This window comes from Atractosteus spatula, chromosome 19 (assembly GCF_055471065.1).
Source record: "Atractosteus spatula isolate fAtrSpa1 chromosome 19, fAtrSpa1.hap1, whole genome shotgun sequence".
Classification (NCBI taxonomy): Eukaryota; Metazoa; Chordata; class Actinopteri; order Semionotiformes; family Lepisosteidae; genus Atractosteus; species Atractosteus spatula.
This window is the reverse complement of record NC_142724.1, coordinates 1820354-1838881: the sequence shown is the minus strand read 5'-3', so window position 1 is coordinate 1838881 and position 18528 is coordinate 1820354. Positions and strand designations below refer to the sequence as shown.

Sequence of the window (18528 nt, the reverse complement as noted above, 5' to 3'; positions counted from 1 at the left end):
GGAAAATGGAACAGCCATCGTGTTTCAATAAAGGCTGTCCTCTTGGTGAACTGGGCTTGACACTAGCTTGGGATGCTCACAGTCTGCGTCTGCGGGCTTGTTGAATGTGTGGGGAGGATACTGCAGCCCCTGATGGGGGAGGCACCCCAGCAGCCTAATCAGGGGGTGTCACAGACTGCTCTGGTCCTGACTTCTCTTTGCACTGCACAGGCAGACCATGGTGCTGTAAATGCAAAAAACTGCTTCAGACATGAGCCATGTCGAATTCCTCTGGGTGGGATTCCTCAGCCCAGGGCACTGGGGGGAATGGGAGATGGCCCAGGGCACTGGGGGGAATGGGAGATGGCCCAGGTTACTGGGGGGAATGGGAGATAGCCCAGGGCACTGGGGGGAATGGGAGATGGCCCAGGGCACTGGGGGGAATGGGAGATGGCCCAGGGCACTGGGGGGAATGGGAGATAGCCCAGGGCACTGGGGGGAATGGGAGATGGCCCAGGGCATTGGGGGGAATGGGAGATGGCAGTGTACAGTATGTCAATAGCAGGCCTGGGCTAGACAGCTCCCCCCACCCCACACACGCCCTCAGCCCCTTGCCTGCGCTGCTCAGGACAACAGGGAAAACCGTGAGGCCAGCAGGAATCTGGACCCCCCAGCTCCAGAGTGTGCTATGGGGGCGAGAGGTGTGGAAAGCCATGAGTACAGATGGGCAGCGGAGGCTGTTACTCTGTGGCTTTTTATAAAATGACACACGCACATAGCCCTGCAGGAAGAGAGAGAGATGCATCACTCCCTCTCCTCCTTGAGAGACAACACAGGGGTTTGCACAATAAAAAAACATACTCAAAAAAGCAAACGTGCCCCTCATCGGAGGCCGGCGCAGGAGATCGGGGTGTTTCCGCACGGACGCGCGAGCTCGGTCACGCATTTCGTGGTCCAGCCACGCGGGCGGATCCTCCCAGGACCCCGTGAGCGCTGCTCGGACCCGGACAGGCCCGCAGTGGAGTCAGCGAGGCTTCGCGGACGAAGAGACAGCGCGCAAAAATAGCCTTTTTTTTAAAAAAAAAAAAAGGTCCCGTCTGTGTCTGTTATCTATATCTACCCAGACGGAGCTGATACCAAACTGGAGCCGTCGGGTCCTGCCCCTGAGTCGCTCAGTGGCTGCAAGAGGCGAGCTGTGCTGCCCGAACAGGGACTTATCAGCTGCCCTTGCCGCTAGTGTTGACAGCGCCGGTCGGCTGAGACTCAGAGTTTCTGCGCACAAAACGGCCACCGTGTAGGAACAATAAAATACCGGCTGGGGAACGTCTTTAATTCGTTGTAATAGGCGTTATAGTTTTGAAATACATCCGCACGGGTCCCGGCTGCTCGGGTAGCCAGACTGCGAGTGACAAAGTGCCCCTGGGCTGCTTTTCTGGTCGCTGCGCAGACAACAGAAGCCCGGCAGGTAATAAATTCACCCGACGCAGAAATGGTAATGGAAACGATACGGCGCTTCGACCCGCTCTGTAAATCACTCGGGGGTCACCCCAGGGTGGGAGCAGAGCTGACGCGTCGCCCTCTCTGCCGGGCTGGCGCTGTAAATGAATTTTTTTTTTGGGGGGGGGGGTTCTAAAATCTTCGTCCCTGTTTTGCAAAGCAAAAGACTGCAGTCAGTTTTCTGAAAAGCAATTGGGAGAGACAGAAAAATGCCACGAAAACAGCAAAGTTGGCCGGCTTCATACTCGGGGATAGAACGTATAGATAGAAAAACCTGCCCAACGGCCCTGTTTCTTTTCGCGCACGATTTCGCACTGGCAGGTGGCGGCACCGCGCTGGGGAAGGTGCGGCTGCAGAAATGGGGGGGTCGGTGGTCGGGTGGGCTGCGCCTCCGAGTGTCACTGCCCCTGCCCCTGCCCCCCCCGGCGGGTCGGGCCCCGCGGAATGCGAGCTGGCGTGAAGGCGCAGCTGCCACCCAGACTGGAGCAGCTGAGCTTCCCGGCCCGTCTTCACGGAAAACCGCTCCACGTGGGAAAGGTTCAAAACCCAGAAAAGGGAGAGGAGAGGGGACCGGGGGAAGGCAACATCGACAGCAACAACAAAAAAAGATGAGCGTGCTCTCGCCTGTCGGGGGATGTTTTTATTTTCTCAGCTCACGCTGCTAGCGAGGGAAGTAAACAAAACCAGCTTTTCAGTTTGCTCCTTGTCTGAAACCTCTGTCAGGGCAAATTAACATTCTGCAGGCGTTGTGTTTTGCTTGGAACGGCGTTGTAAAAACACAAAACTATCCCAGGAGGAAAGGCCGGCCAGCTCTGAAGCAGCAGGCAGGACTTGCACTTGCTAGCTTCGCCGCAAACACCGACCTGATAGAGCCGCGAGGCTGGAGGGGCTGCCAGCTGGCCGGTGCCTCAGTACAATAACACACCTGGACCTCTTGAGAGAGACAGAGCTGGTCCTGCCAGGAGCTCCAGGTCTCCAGCTCTGCAGCTGCCGGGGCCCGGGCTGATCGCGAGCGGAGCTCTGAGGGCGCGGTGATCGCGGGAGAGCCCACTGCAGGCAGGCAGCCCACGCCGAGACCCCCCAGGCGGGCTTCTGTTCAGCCAGTTTCTGCTCCTTTGTTCAGACTGCTGCCATCTCTGCCTCCGGTGATCCGACAGCCCCCTGCAACGGGGGGGGGGTTACTGTTTTAATCAGGGGCAAGAAGGAGGGGGGCGGAGGGGCGACTGCCGCCTCGAGCTGTGTGTGTCACAGGCGCTCTGGCCACAGAGAGCAGGAGCTTCTGGAGACGCCAGGTTTCACACAGAGGCCCTGAGAACATCCTGGCTGACAGACAAGACCAGCAGGTGGCACTGCTGGCAACCTTTTATCCCCACCCTTCAGTTTTGCCCTTCTTTCAACTACTGATGCCCAGGTGCCTGTTAAAGGACCTGCATGCTTTCCTGAGTACGGCCCAGAGCTGATCCAGACCGCACTGAGATAGCCATGTCCATCAGGTGCTCTTCGGTCCTCAGGGACAGAAACTAGTTACTTTGCACTCCTTCCCCAACACTAGTCAAGAGCAAGAGAATCAGACTAAAGTTATCCTAATGCAGCCTCTTTCCACATCTCTGACCTGAAACTCCAGCCTTCAGTGCAGAAGATTGTCAGTTCACGGCTCTCATTGCAGCCCAGTCGCAGTGCCCCTAACACACACGCACACTGGTCTCAAGCACCGAGAAAATGAGCTTTACCTAAGCTTGTATTAATCCTCTTAAATCCCACCCCCCACAGCCTTTTTTCTGTCATACGTGTTTTGCAAAAATGCTGTGAGGCGTCAAGCAGGTGCTATTCCGTCAAACTTTAATAAGGAATGTCTGGAGAGGCCAGCGACTGGGAGAGCTGTATCCATGTGGGGTAAGAGCTCTTGAGAGCCTGCGTCTCCCAAGGCAGAGAGACGGGAACGATTTCTATGCAAAGCGAAAGCGCAGGATTATTGAGTTCAGGTGACACTACAGGGGTTAAAACTCTGGTTCAGGGCCTGAAGGGTCTGAAGGGATCAAATCTCTCCCGCACCAGTGAAACTGTCCTGCCCTCTCCTAGTCAGGGTGGCGGTGGGGAAGACTGTCCTGTTCCTGGGATTGAACTCCCATCCCAAGGAATTCCAGGGATTTCTGTACTGCATCCCAGAGGGCACTGCTGAATCGGAATATTGACCAGTCCTGTTGCTTGTCTATTATTATTAAAAGCGGTTACCTGTCCAGACAGCGTTTATTACAGTGTTTCGTGCCGAGGGTGACGCACATGGAGCTGGGAAGGGTATAATATCGGCAACATGACGGACACGTTTTATGCATATTGGTTCTGTGTTTCTTGAAAATAGCAACAGTCTGAGCACTGTAGCTTCCCCGTCAGAGCTGTATTTAAAGCAAAAGTGGTTCTTTCAACCAACGGGAGTGCAGGTCATGTCTCCCTGAAGTGTAGTTCTCTAGTGAGACATGCTCTTCTACAGTTTCCCATTCCTCCCTCCTCTCTGCACCTTGCTCACAGTTCCCTCTGGAGGGCTGAGGCTCCGGAGTTTGGAGACCCCTCCTCCTCTCTCTCGCTCTCTGCCTCTTTAAGCCAGAGGCCGGGCTGAATCAGAGCACAGCAAGGGAGAGGAGCGGACAGGCAGGGAGCAGAGAGGGAGGGGAGACAGTCCCACTCGAGCGCAGAGAGAGACGCCGCACAGCCTCGCACACGTCCCTGCAGGAGGAGGAGGTGGATTATAATACGCAAAAACCCTGGGCAGGACAGAATCACAGGGAAAAAGAAAGCAAGGACTAAGACAGGGGACTCGACTGTTGGACCTCTTGTGAGTTCTGTACTTTTCCCCTTTGGAATGGGATTGCTTTAGAGAGAAGGAGCCACTCCAAGCCACGGACAGGTCTGGGTCCGGAGGAGACGCGGACTGGGATTCGGAAAGGGGGCTACTGCCATGGCGCAAGTTCTGCAGGCACACCTGGCGGGCGCGCTCTGGGTGCTGTGGACGTGGGCAGGTGAGTACGGCGCAGCGGGTTCTGCCCCTGTGGGTGCCCTCTGGCCTCCCTCTCCCCAGGCGGCTCTCTCCAGCCCCTGTCGGCACCTCAGCCTGGCCGCCGGGGGGGAGAGAGAGCAGACAGACAGATGGGCTTCAGTGCTATCAGTGATCGAGTCTTGCCAGACCTTCCAGAACTGTCAGCTACCCTCTTGTTTTTCATCCAGTATTGAGATACTTGTGCAGATTTTACTGTGGTTTACCACAGTCAGCACAAAGCCCCACCTTGCCTTCCGAGTCCTCAGACCGGGCATGTCGCTATCTGAGCCTGAAATCTCGATAATGTCTTTAAGTACAAGATCGTTTTTTTCTTGCTTTTGTCTGACTCCGGCTGTAGTTTGCTTTGCTTTCATGGTTTTTGAATATATTCCAAAGACTCTGTTTCATAGATCTTCTGAGTGATTTTTGCTTTGAAGAATGCCACCAACTTTGTTAAAGACAGAGCGCACTGACCTCCTTACCCCTGGTCCCTGGTAGTGCCTTTAACACTGAAGAGACAACCCACACAAGAGCGAAGATTAGGATCTGGCCAACAATAAATGAGAGAAATGAACATCATGCTTGTAAGTGCACATGAAATCAGTCAGTCAGTGAGTCTTTCAGTTTTTGTTTTCACTTTTTAGAAAAACAAAACTGCTTACATGATAGCAGCACAGCAAACTACACAGAAAAGCCCAAGCTAAGAGCAGCTGGGTGCGCTACAGGTCTGAATCACAGGACATGACATGAATCACGCTGGTGCGTTCTACATCTGGACAGGATTACCAGAGACACAGCTGCATGCTTTTGCCTTAATTCTATTAAATTAAAGACAAAAGAACAGATAAGCAGTGGAAATGATGTAAAAGAGTACATGTCCAGCTCAGCAGGGCAGGTGTGTGATGTTGTGCAGAAGCCAGGTGGAGGAGAGAGAGGGTCCCTGTTTCACGTTTATTGTGAGCCCAGGTCAAAGTGAAACAAAAAGCGACTAACAGATGTGCCAAAAGCCCGGCACACACTGCAGGGAACCCGGGGTCAGAGTGGTTCTGAGTGCTGTACTGCCGCAGGGCTGTAGTACTGTAGTGCTGTAGTGCACTGTAGTGCTGTAGTGCACTGTAGTACTGTAGTGCTGTAGTACACTGTAGTGCTGTAGTGCACTGTATTACTGTACTGCCGTAGGGCTGTAGTACTGTAGTGCTGTAGTGCACTGTAGTGCTGTAGTGCACTGTAGTACTGTAGTGCTGTAGTGCACTGTAGTGCTGTAGTGCTGTAGTGCTGTAGTGCACTGTAGTACTGTACTGCCGTAGGGCTGTAGTACTGTAGTGCTGTAGTGCACTGTAGTGCGGTACTGTAGTGCTGTAGTACTGTAGTGCTGTAGTGTGGTGTAGTGCTGTACTGCTGTACCTCTTGACCAAGATACACTGGTTGAAAGGGGACCAATGTACGCTGAGGCTAATCTGTGACAGAGAGCACAGAGTCTTGTTTCGTGATCCCCTCACAGTACAGAAACTGGGGTGAAACCCAGCCTTGTGAGCAGCTTAGGCTGATGAAATATTGCTAATGTGACACTGTCCAAGGCACCCAGATAGCTGTGACAGTTTCTCTAGTTTCCTGCTATGGGCCTGCATGTTATGAGAGCAGGTTGTTAGATTATTAAATCGATCTGCTTGCCTGGAGAGATCTATCTGCTTGCTGTCTCCACAGTAGAATTCTATAGTACAATACAGTAGGATGGAGTTCAGTACAGTGCAGTAGGATGCAGTGTAGTTCCATGCAGTACAGTAAAGCATGCCCCAGAGCCTCATTGTGCTGCTGGGGTACTTTTCTGACACAGCACATGAAGACAGAGGCAGAGCAGATGAGATGCCCTGTCTTGGCAGGAGTGGGCAGTACGTGTTGGCATGCCCCTGTCGGATGCATGTAGGAAAAGCTGACGAGGAAACTGCCAGGCAGTGCCAGGTTTCCAGGGGGAAAAAAGGGATTTCATCCACCCGGGGCTGCACCCAGCACCTTTGTCCCACAGCGCACTGCTGTCTGCTCACGGACAGCCCGGGAAGCCTCTCTTGGGATCAGTGCGCTACTGGAAACTGGTCCAGTGAGGCGGAATAAACGAGCCTGTCAACCTCGCTGCGGTGCTAATTATTCTTGGCTCTGCTCGTTCTCGATTCCGCAGTGGGTCACAGAGTCATTTGCTCCGCTGTCTGGTGCATTGTGGGTAGTGTGGCATTGGTGGGCCACTAGGTGGCGCTCGTTCCTCTCAATCAGATTTTCCAATGCAATGCCCCAGTATGGTAACCAGGGATATTGTGCCATGGGAGGCTCTGTCCCTCAGATGAGACATGACTCTGATGTTCTGACTGCTGGGTCATGAGAATACCCAGGGCTCTTCCTGTGAGAGCACAGTATGGGTGATGATGGGTGACAGGCGCTGGATTTCAGTATCGGATGAAGTGGGTCCCCACCTGTATCTGAAGCACTTTGTGGTCTACTGGGTTGAAATGCTGTACATAAATGCAAGGAAATGTTGTCGTCTACTGTTCAGGACTACAGGGAGTCAAGGCTACATCAGGTGAGCTAAAAGTACGTTTTTTTAAGAAGGTCTGCATTGTGAAACCAGTTAACAAAGCGAAGGCAAATGGAATATCAGTAGAGTGCACAGCAGACAGGGATCACGGCTCAAGCTTCAATGGATGAGACAGCAGTCCTATTTCAAAACATCCAAGATCAATCACCGCTCATGAGCTCTCGTGTGCTGGAGGTGCAATGTGCAATGTGGTAGGAAATGCAATTTCAGAACAGAGATGCAGCGCTAAAGCGAAGCATGACGTTATGATTACTTTTGTATCACGTTCTCTGTTTTACACAGACTTAGACTTGCCAGACCCCGACCTAACCAAAGCTCGTACTTTGCTGTAGCCCAAATAATTTGAAGATGTCCTGACTGACACTTGCATGCGATATGCATTTGTTTCCCTTTTGCTGGCTCTTTTCTGAATTTGGCTTGCAAAGAATGTCCAGCTCAGCCTTAACAAAACACAGGAGGAGCTGCTGCAGGTCACTCGCTGGATTAGCGAAGGGACCTGATCCCCAGTCTAAATAAACACAACGGCTGGATGAGGCAGATCCAAACTCTCATGAAAAGACAACAGTGGGCTGGATTAGGTGTCAATAGCTGTGAAATGAGTGAATGGACTGGAATAAAAACACACTCTTGATCCTGGGATAACCTCCACAAGACTCTCTTTCCCCATTGCTCTCCTCGTGAAGCTATGCTTGTAAGGTGTGAAAGAGTTTTATGGGGATCCTTCAAAAAGCATTCTGATGGGCTCTTAGATCACTCAGCTGCTAAGCAACCAGATGAGGAAGATGTAGTAAACAGCCTCTGCTTTTATTTGCAAACGTTCGTCTGTGGCTGAGAAGCTCTTTCTGTCTCAGTGCTCACAGTCAATGGGCTCATTGCGCTCTCGCCACATGAAGACTGACACCGTTTCCCTGGTCTGTGAATGAGCTGCGCTGCATCAGCAGGCGAAAGACAGAAACTGAAATTCATCCACCGCAAATGAGGCGCAAACTTTCAGTCGGGGATCTTTAATCGGAGCGAGGAGGTTCCGTCTCTCCTGCGCAGGAGCTGGAGAGCCGGAGGCGCCCCTCTCCGCCAGGCCTGGGCCCCGTGTCCTCCTGCTGCAGGGCTGAGCCGCCCAGGGGGCTGGAGAGAGCTGTCCAGCCCGGGACAGCCAAGAGGAGGAGCGCAGGCCAAAGGGAGGGGAGAGGACAGGCTGCCTCCGCCAAGCTGGGAGAACATCAGGGACGGAAAGAGTGAGAAACAGAGTGTCGTCCCGGGAGCCGCACATAAACAAACCTCGTCAGAGCTGGAACGCCGCGTGCTGTGCGAACAGACCCAGACTGAGTGGGGCTGGGACGTCATCGGAACGCTGGCCCTCCCAGCGGTCACAGGTTGCAGAGCCAGCGCGCAGCAGGCTGCTCTCACTGGGCAGAGGAGGAAGCCAGCAAGCAAACACGCCTCACGAAGCGCAGGGCTAGTCGTCAGTCTGCTGCTGGCTCATGCCCATTTCGCAAAGCAGACATTTCTAAGACTTTGTCCCAGTAGAGTGAGTGGGAGATGCGTACTCCAGTGGAGAGAGTGGGGTGGAGACATTAAACCAAATCCGGACTATTTTGTCGTTAAAGATCCCAGGGGATTGTTGATATGGCTGGGGGTGTTTACCCCAGCGATCTGGCTAAATTCCATTCTTGGCACCTTGAAATAAATTCTCCCTTAATTTAATCGGTGAAGCAATGTCATGCTCTTCCCCCTGATCTGCTGTGCAGTGGTATTACTGACATAGGTTGGCTGCTCTGAGTCACTCAGGTGGAGCTGAACTTCACTGGTGGATGACGTGGGTCCCCACCTTTATGTAATGTGCTTTGGGATTCTTTGAGATGAAAGACAGTGTAGAAATGCAAGCAATTACCCTTTTCAAACAGGCGATCGGGCAGTAACCAGGGCCAGTTTCAGAGCCTGCTTTTTTTCATCCGTGTTCGTGTGGCCAAGGCCACGCAGCAGCAGCTCTTCTGTGGCGCCCTCTGGTGTTCAGCCTCTTTAAAAGAACAGAAGATCCTGCCAGCCTGAACACTCGAGTGTGGCTCCTCCACGCCCTCTGCTGGTGGGATGGAATATCTGGAAGATCTGGGCAACTGGTCCCCGTTCTCCTTGAAAGCCCCTGCTCATCCAAGTCTTTGTGAGTCGTCGTCTTACGAAGCGGGGAAGCGGTAAAGCTGATCTGATCGAGACAAAACGTAGGCGGCGCTGCTCGCCTGCAAGGTATGAGCTGAAGTCCAATACGTAAGAAAGAGATGGTCTTGTCTGGGCCGTCCTCAGCAGCTGGCTGTCGCATGCAAGGTGATCCCCAACCTTGCTGGCATGTCCTCCTCCCCAGGGTCCCGGGTTTGAAAAGAGCAGTGCGTGATTTCTCTGTGGAAAAGCCCTACTCTCTGTGGTCAATAAAAATCCCAGGGTGTTTCTCGAGAAGGGTAGGGGTGTTACCCCAGTGTCCTGGCTAAACTTCCCCCCTGGACATTCCCAGTCATGGCCTCCTAATAACCCCCCTCTCTGAACCGGCTTCGTCACTCTGCTCTCCTCCCACTGAGAGCTGCTGTGTGGGAGAGCGGACTGGCGCATCACCCAGCTGTGGCTGCACACTGGTGGTGGAGGGGATCCCCATGACCTGTGAAGCGCTTTGAGTGGAGCATCCAGAAAAGCACTACAGTACAAGTGTAAGGAATTATTATTATGAACCCACTGATCAAACTTCCTCCAGGGTCCCGCTGTTACAGGTTAAAAACCTCTGGCTATGCTTTCCAATGAAAACCCTAGACCTGCAATGCAGCCATCGTTGTTACAATGCCAGCCAGAGCTTCAATGCAGACAGGAAGTCCCTCTCCTACCTGTTTCTCGCTGAGGTTAAAGGTCAGCCTCTCGTCAACCTGTGGGTCAGATGTGTGAAGGTGAGGGGGGGGGGCAGTGGATGGATCGTCTCAGCCCAAGTTCACTAGGATCCCGAGCCCGGGCTGGCGGGGATCAGGGATCAAGCCTGGATCAGCACTCGGGGAGCAGGGTTGAGAGGGTCTGGCCTGGGATCTCTGGTCTCGCAGAGCCCAGGACAGCACTTCTGCAGGAGAAGGGTGCACCCCTGCTTCAGTGTGAATGTCCCGTCCCCAACCTGTCACTGCGAGCCGAGACACGGACAGTCTGGGTCCGTAAGTAATAACGTGCAAATTCATTTAGAAGCAATCCGAAGCTGAAACGTTTTGTTCATGACTAAAAACCCCATTTCTCCACAGGAGCCCCAAAAGCTCAATTACTTTAATTTTGTAACAAGCTTTTTTTTTTAAACTGGAGCCATGTGTTTAATAACACACAATTTTTTTCCGCTACAAAGCCGTTGAATTGTAAATGAGGGGTCAAAGCTGAGGGACACCTTGTGTAAAAACCTTAAAGAAATCTGCTAAATTGTACCTCCCGCTGAAATCTAAACGTTATTTTTACACAACATGATTTTTTAAATTAAATGTAACCATTCTCTTTGAACTGTTTTAGTGTTGTTAACGTTTTTGGAGTTTCATTTTTTTTTGGAGATCTTAACACAAACCAGAACCTCAGTAGGCAATTGAGAGGAACAAAAGACAGAACTTTAATTCAGCTTGATCAGTATCATAAAGTAGGGGAGTTTCAGGAAAATGGAACAACATGCCAGCAGAATTAAAGACATAATGACAGATATAAAAATATTTACAAAAGAAAATTGCAAACATATTTCATATGGTTTGGTACTGTAAAAACAAAATCAAATGCATATTTTCTAGTAGACTGTTAACTAAATAAATCGCATGTGACAAGCCAAACCAGCTCGTGTCTGCATTGAGAAGGATTTGAACTAATGCATATAGCACTCCTCATACGGCTGTCTTAAATGTGTGAAAGACTCGAGAGTTTTTAATCAGTTAGCTGAAGGAAACAATTGTGATCATGCTTTACTAAGTACTTTGGTGAAGGAAATATGGTCAGACATATGTCTTTGAGTTTTTTAAATGGAGACCTTGAAATTAAGGGGCTATTAATGTGTAGCTAAATAACTGAGAGCTATAGAAGTGTCAACAAACCACAAGAGGTTATTTCGTACAAGTCCATTCAAGTCCGTGTGCAATATTATGAAAAGCTGAGACTAACTGTAAAGCACAATGTACCATGAAACTTTATCATGAATCAGGGAACTAAGCAGTGTCTTTGTACATAAGGAAATGTCCATCTGCATAACTTACTCTGCTGGAATATGTCTTCTTTGTCCATGAAGCAGAAATGGTTCCGCTCGCTCGTCCTGGAGGAACAGATATCGACGGTGGCGGACTGGCTCATTTCTGCCACATGCTGTAACCAAGACACACAGCGAGGAGTGGGAGGGGTGGGGAGGGGGTCACTCATCAAAGATTCCCCTCTGTGTTTGACATTTGGCTGAGAAAGCTGAAACTCTAGACACACTGCTCGTTACAAAACAAACCATTGCTAAACCACCCTCTGGAAGGGAGCCTCTTCAACCAGACCATTTGGGTTTAATCAAAAACAAACTGGGCTGGGAAAGTTTGTGTCTCCTCCTTGTTTCCTCTCCTGAGTGAATCTGCCCCCATGTCCCTCTGCAGACCACAGAACGCACACAATTCATGGCTTGCACAACACTGAGCTTGTCTATAGAGCACTGAGCGTCACTGCACAACACTGAGCTTCTCTATAGAGCACTGAGCGTCACTGCACAACACTGAGCTTCACTGCACAACGCTGAGCTTCTCTATAGAGCACTGAGCGTCACTACACAACACTGAGCTTCACTGCACAACACTGAGCGTCACTGCAGAACCTGCAGAACAGGAAGGCTCACTGAGGGACCTTAAGGTTAACTTTTGAATACAGAGCTTAATCGATAAAGGACTTTTATTGTATTCGTGGCATAGTTAATACTGTGGGACACTATGATTTTGTTTATTCCACTTTATTAATTAGCTAATGCTGAAATTGCAGATGTTTTTTTAACAAAATGTTTGCAAGGTTTGGTAAGCTGGATGGTACCATGTATGAATAATTTAACATGCACTGCACAAAATGCAAAACCACAAACGTCTCCTGAACAGCCTCCCCTTCCTCAGGGTGCACAATGCACGGATTGCTAGGAAGGACATCAATTTAAGGCAGTCATCTCCTCCAGCACTGGAATGGTACAGTCTTTTTCCGAGAGCTCTGTAGGTATCAGCTGTACAGACTGGAACATTATGGAGAAGCCAGTCCAGCACGCAGGCTGCTCTTTCACTGTGGCACGTGTGGTCATAAACCAACTGGTTAATGACCTAAAAAAAGTCAGTGACATCCTTCATTAGGACCTTGGTACCCAATCCAGATGCAATTAAAAAGAAACGAAGGAGTATCACCAACACTAACTCCTCTCTGACTCACTGGCAGACCCCCAATTCCTCCCCCAAAGAAAATAAAAAACTATGAAACTGCAGCTGCCCGCGGCAAAGCAGTGACAAGCCAAAACTCCAGGCTTTCTCTTTCAGTAGACTGGCCAACTATTAATTCAGATGTATATCCTGCTGTAATAGCCCCATCAAATCCCATTACAGGGAAAATTACTGAAATCTGAAGCCCAAGGGCTGCTTTCCATCTCCTAAAGCATCCGTAAATCAACAGCTATTACAGTAGTATTATTATTAAAATGTATTACTTAACAGTTTTTTTTTGTTTTTACAGAGAAAAAGCAAAACCTCTGTAAACTTGGCACAATCTTAAATACACAGTGAACTGGTGTCGAGACAGCAGAGTCCATATTGCAACACTCACATGCAAGCACTAATTACTCTTCTCTTCTGCTCATGGCTTTGACGTTGTCAAGATCAGGGGCTCCCAGCCCTGGACTTGGGGGACCCCAGTGTCGGCTGTTTTTCACCGGTTATCACTTTAATTGATCTGCCTGCTTGTTTAGAATTTTGCTTAGCTCTTTCTGCACTTAGTCCTCGGTTGAAAAAAATACCTTAGTTCAGCATACAGAGCCTTGTGCTTTCCTCCCTTACTCCTGTCTCCTTAGTTATGTGCTTTTGTCGAAGCCCAGTTGGTCACATTGACAGAAACAGATACAAAGTGCACAAACGCCATTCGCATTTTCAAGGGCTAAAAGCACATAACTGGAAGATTGAAATGAGTCAGCCCGTGATCCAGACCTGGGCTGGAAGAAGCTCTGGAAGACACAGGGCACCCTCTATGACCAGGGCTGGGAGCGCCTGCAGGGTTTCCTCGTGAGGAAGCATCGGGTTCCTCCACCTTCTCAGCCGCCTGTCTGTGCGCTTTCAGCTCTGTCCGTCGCCGGCAGAAAGCCGTGGGACGTCCCGACTGCCCTGCAAGCCCCTCGCAACACTACTACCACCACCAAGCTTCTCTGGGAGCCACAGTGCCTTTCTCAACTGCGCCACCTGCAGGACGGCGCCAGGATCACAGCCCTCATCCCCCCTCGGCTGGAGGGAAACTGGGTGTCCACCAGGCAAGTCACCTCCAACACCAGCAGAGCACCACGCGCCCCAGGGGCCAGTCGACTCACACTCCACACGCTGCTACAGTACCACGGCGGCAACACAAGCTCTTGAATTCTTGGGGAAGAAACAAAACGGGGGGCAGGGAAGTCTACGCTATGAAATGAGAAAAGATACATCCACACTACAGAAATGCTTTCTGGATCTTTTAACTTATTTTTTTATCAATTGCAATTAACACAGGCAGTGAAAATTTTTCCTGTGCCTTTTTCATCATGAACATACGGTACAAGCCCTTTATTTCACGTGTCGTAAATATGCTGTATAGAATATGCAGCCTCATCCAAAACACAAGCAACAGCCTGTGTAAGCAACTGGCCGACCCCACTGGTAGTCCTGAAATTTGAACCCTATGCGGTATTTAATTTCTCTGTTTTATTCCTTCATGGTGGGGGAAGTCCTGGATTTCTGATTTTTGCTGCTTTTGACCTTTAAAGTGACGGTTTACTCTAATCAGAAAGCTTCTGGTTCTGCAGACATCTGCCTCATCACATGACCTCCATCTCCCGCAGGTGTGAGGTCCGGCCTGGCCCGGAGTTCCTGACCCGCTTCTACACCTTCTACCCCAGCCGCCTCTTCAAGGCCCTGCAGTTCTACTACGAGGACGCTGGCTGCCGGACGCCCGCCTACTCGCTGGTGATCAGGGGCAGGCTGCGGCTGCGCCAGGCCTCCTGGATCATGCGCGGCGCCACCGAGACCGAGCACCACCTGCTCAAAGTGGGCATTGTGCTCCACAGCGCGCGGGCGCAGCGCCAGCTGGCGGGGCGGCTGCGCTCCTCCTGCCCCGGGACGCTCCCCCCCGCGGGCGGGCGGCCCTGGGCCCCCGGCAGGGTGCTGGAGCTCCGCAGCGCCAGGGCGGGCCAGGACTGCCTGGAGGCGCTGGGCTTCTCCATGCTGGAGCTGGGGCTGCTGAGGGTGGAGACGCGGCACCACGCCCACGGCCGGCTGGTGCAGGAGCTCTTCCTGGGCGACATCCACACCGAGTGGGCGCAGCGCACCCGCCACCGGCCCACCGGCTACCAGCAGCCCCTGCAGAATGCCATGGTGAGACCGAGAGCGGCCAGCACACCCCCCTAGAGTCCAGGGCGCACACACGAGACCAGACCTTACCCACGTGCCCATCGGGGTGCGTGGCTCACTGATGATGGGTGGATGTGAGATTAAGACATTCCTTCACCCATCCCTCCGTGTTCTAACCACTTCTTCCGATCCTGGGTCGTGGGGGAGCCAGAGCCTATCCCGGCAAGCGCCAGGCGCCAGGCAGGGTACACCCTGGGCAGGATCACAGGACACACACACTAGCATGTTAACCTGCCAGCGTGTTACTAGTCTGTGGGAGGACACCCACGCAAACACAAGGAGAACATGCAAACTCCACCCCATAGTACCCCAGGTCTGGAATTGAACCCAGGGCCCCAGCACTGTGAGGCAGCAGCACTGGCGCCCCTGCACCACCGTGCCGCCCCCTCTCCTTTACTTTAAAACACTCCCTGGCTCAGGAAGCTGCACTACTGTAAGTGAGTGACAGGTGGGACTGAAAGCTCTGTGTCTCGCTCTCCCTCTTTCAGCACCACGTCCACCCCTGCCCCGTGTGTGGCGCTGTGTACCGCTCCTCCGAGCATCGCCCCCCCGTGCTGCCCCCCCAGCCGCCGCTGCCCCTGGCCCTGGGGGGCCAGTGGGTGAGCCGGGAGTGCGAGGTGCGGCCGGCCGTGCTCTTCCTGACTCGCTTCTTCACCTTTCACGAGGACCGCCGCGCCTGGGAGGGCAGCTACCAGCACTACTCCGATCCGGCCTGCCGCCAGCCCACCTTCACCGTGCGCGCGGCCGGGCACTACGCCCGGGGGGCGCCCTCCGGCCTGGTGCAGGGGGGCACCGAGTTCGTCTTCAAGGTGACGCGTGCCAGCGTGACGGCGCTGGACCCGGCCACGGCCAGGGCGCTCAACTCGTCCCGGGAGGGCGCCTGCGGGCGGGCGGGCGGCTGGGAGGTGGGCGTGGAGCAGGACGTGACCCACACGGGCGGCTGCACCCTCCTGGGCATCAGGCTGCCGCACAAGGAGTACGAGCTCTTCAAGACCGAGCTGGACCACCGCCAGCGCCCCCTGCTGTTCATCGGGGAGAGGCCCACCGACGGGTCCAGCCCGGACAGGCCCAGCAAGCGGCCCACCTCATACCAGGCTCCGCTCATCCAGTGCGCGGGGCCCCAGGCGGCTCCCCCTCCGCGGCACAGCCCCCACCGCGCCCCTCCTCCGCCGCCTGTCCCTGCCAGCGGGGCTGCTGGCCTGCAGAGGCCGCCTGCCCTGGCCTGCTCCGCGGTGCTGGCGCTGGCCAGCTGGTATGTCCAGACACGCTGACCCCCGGGGACTCCCTCTGTCGAAGGAGCTGTGAGAAAGTTCAGGGGTAAAGATACTGTCTTTGGAGACGTGGGAGATTCCTCTGTATCAGGACCAAGCTATCCAAACCCATACTTCTCCCTAAGTTCCTTTAATGACTTTTCATATACAAACACAGACCAAACACACGTGATATTATGTGAAGAGGTGTGTACATCTCCCTTCCCCTCGGATTTTATGCCTTTTCCTGGTATCTACCAGTCCCAAGTGAACCCCCACCAACGGTGAAAACCACTATGCCAAAGGGCCAGTCTCCCAACAAGGGACACTGTACAGCTATTGGGAGTCCTTGGGAGTGATGTCACCATAACGGTCTCATCCCAAGCTGAGTGCTGTTGCAGGGGCTTGGAATCAGCCGGAGAGGGTTTGAGTTTGGACACATGGACAGTCCCGGCCATTTCGAGATAGCAAGGCACTCAGGCTTTGAGAAGTGCCCGACTGCGACACTGTTGTACTTACGAGCTGGGAAGAAGGGAGAGAGCTGGAAATGAAGGCTGTTGGTGTTGGGGAAGGCCATGGCAATGCTAGTTTTAACTCACTGGGTGGGGGAGGGCAGTTCTTTTCCAAACAAAATCCAGAGGGAAAACTTTAAATATTAATAATAACATACATTGTAATTAATAACTGCTTTACACATTTTATTTCCATTAAATGTTACTCGGAGGTGCTGATTCCTGTATAGAAAAAATTCAAAATCATGTTCTGAGTTTTTTTGGCAGGGGTTTCCTGATATTTTATTAATTATTTAACCAGACAGCCAATCTACCTAAGTTGAGAGACACTGTTGGCTTTCTTGCTGTCACAGTAGCAATGCACTCCTATTTAAACTCAAAGCTATGACTGAGCATACCTATTCAAATTGATCAACAGTGGATATTTTACATAAGGTCGAGATCCTGACAAGCAGCTTTAAATCTTGAAGATATTCTTTCTCGCCTCTATATTGACACCTGCTGGTCAGAGCTGGGTACTGCAATCCTTTCACCATTTCTTGCACCACACATCATGTGGATTTATGTGTACTGTGCTAATCTTTAGCCAGATTAAATCACAATTTCAACCTACCTGACAAACACTTATAACAATGGGACTCATATATGATTTTGCCAGAATTAAGTTACAAACCAAGTGCTCTCACGGACAGTGCTCTGAGGTCTTCACACCGAAGTCCTGGCTACGTGGTCATTAATGTTTCATCTGCTGGACAGAACCTCCAACAGCACTGTGACCCCGGTCACCTTACTGTAGTAATGGTCCATTCTGGTTCAGCAAGAAGAGCGCCCCCTACTGGTCCACCAACACCACACACAGCAGCAAGCAGGTTTTCTCTGGAGCTCTCCCACCCAGTACTGACCAGATGGCCGGACAGTGCCCATGCAGTCCAGCTCCCCGAGCTCCGTGATGGCTCCTCACGTTGCCCTCCAGGACTTGTTGCAACACACCTGGCGGGCAATGGACTTATTTATTATCCAGATCTTAAAAGAAATAGTGACAGGCTTTAATCCTAACAAGATATGTTATAGTAGCTAATGCATTAAATTTGTAGAGGGCGTGCCAAATTGTTTTTCATTCATTTTTTCATAGTTGATATTATTACTGCTTTTCTGTGGGTCTTTTGCATTTCTTCATTTAGATTTTTTTTTTATATGAAAAATATTAAAAGTATGTTTTCCACTAAAAAAAAAAAAACCCAGTGAGCGAGCTTGGTTTTGTATAAATATTTTGTTTCCTTTCCAGATGGCTGACTGAGTTTATTTGAGACCGTTGCGATGGCGCTGGAGAGCGTGAGGACACACGCATTCAGCTCATTCGGCTCTCGGAAGCTGACCGCACACACAGCTGGCTCATGGGCTCTGAGGGTAGAATGCCAGGGGCAGGGGCAGTCACCATCGGTGCATCCACCCCCTGCCCCCAGCCCGTGTCCTGAAGGGCCACACACCTGCTGGGGAGCCTTCCTGCTCTTGCTCTGTGCTTCCTGCTCCCTCTGTCCTGTGCAGCTCGCCGGGATGATTGGAAGTCACCCCTGGAACATGCAGACCACTAACCGCCGACACAGGCGCACAGGCTGCGATCCACAAATCGCACTTCAAGTTTCCTCGCTTCCCTCTTAATTGCTCTTAATCACGAGCAGGTGGCTTTAATTGGAATTGGCCTGATCACCGGCTTGTTACAGCTCCCGCGGTTCTGGAGACCTGCTGTTCTCAGCCCAGGGCCCAAATCCAAATTCAAATAAAACTTTTAACACAACCAGCAGTTATAGGTTGCAAATCCAGGTTTTGAGGTATGTCCGGTCTGCTCTCTTGCAGTCGGTTGTTTAACTGAATCTGTGCCTCCGCCGTCTCCAACTGCCTAACCACTGAAACACACTGGAGAGCTCTAATGAAGGACTGTTACACCGCAGGAAACCAGAGACTGAGGCCGACAGATTTCACAGACGTCCGCTCTTTATGGTGCATGACTCGTAACTGAACCAGAATGGCAAAAAACCACCAAGGCACCCCA

At 52.0% G+C, this 18528-nt stretch overlaps 1 protein-coding gene across 1 annotated transcript; it reads left to right on the top strand.

Moving 5' to 3' along the window:
• The first annotated feature begins 1929 nt into the window (after positions 1-1929).
• apcdd1l (APC down-regulated 1 like) lies at positions 1930-17715 on the top strand. Its single transcript, XM_088937443.1, has 4 exons — positions 1930-4490; positions 13401-13587; positions 14149-14680; positions 15205-17715. Exons 1-4 carry the CDS (start codon positions 4430-4432, stop codon positions 15985-15987), a joined length of 1563 nt encoding a protein of 520 aa, XP_088793569.1. The 5' UTR covers positions 1930-4429; the 3' UTR covers positions 15988-17715.
• The last annotated feature ends 813 nt before the right edge of the window (positions 17716-18528 follow it).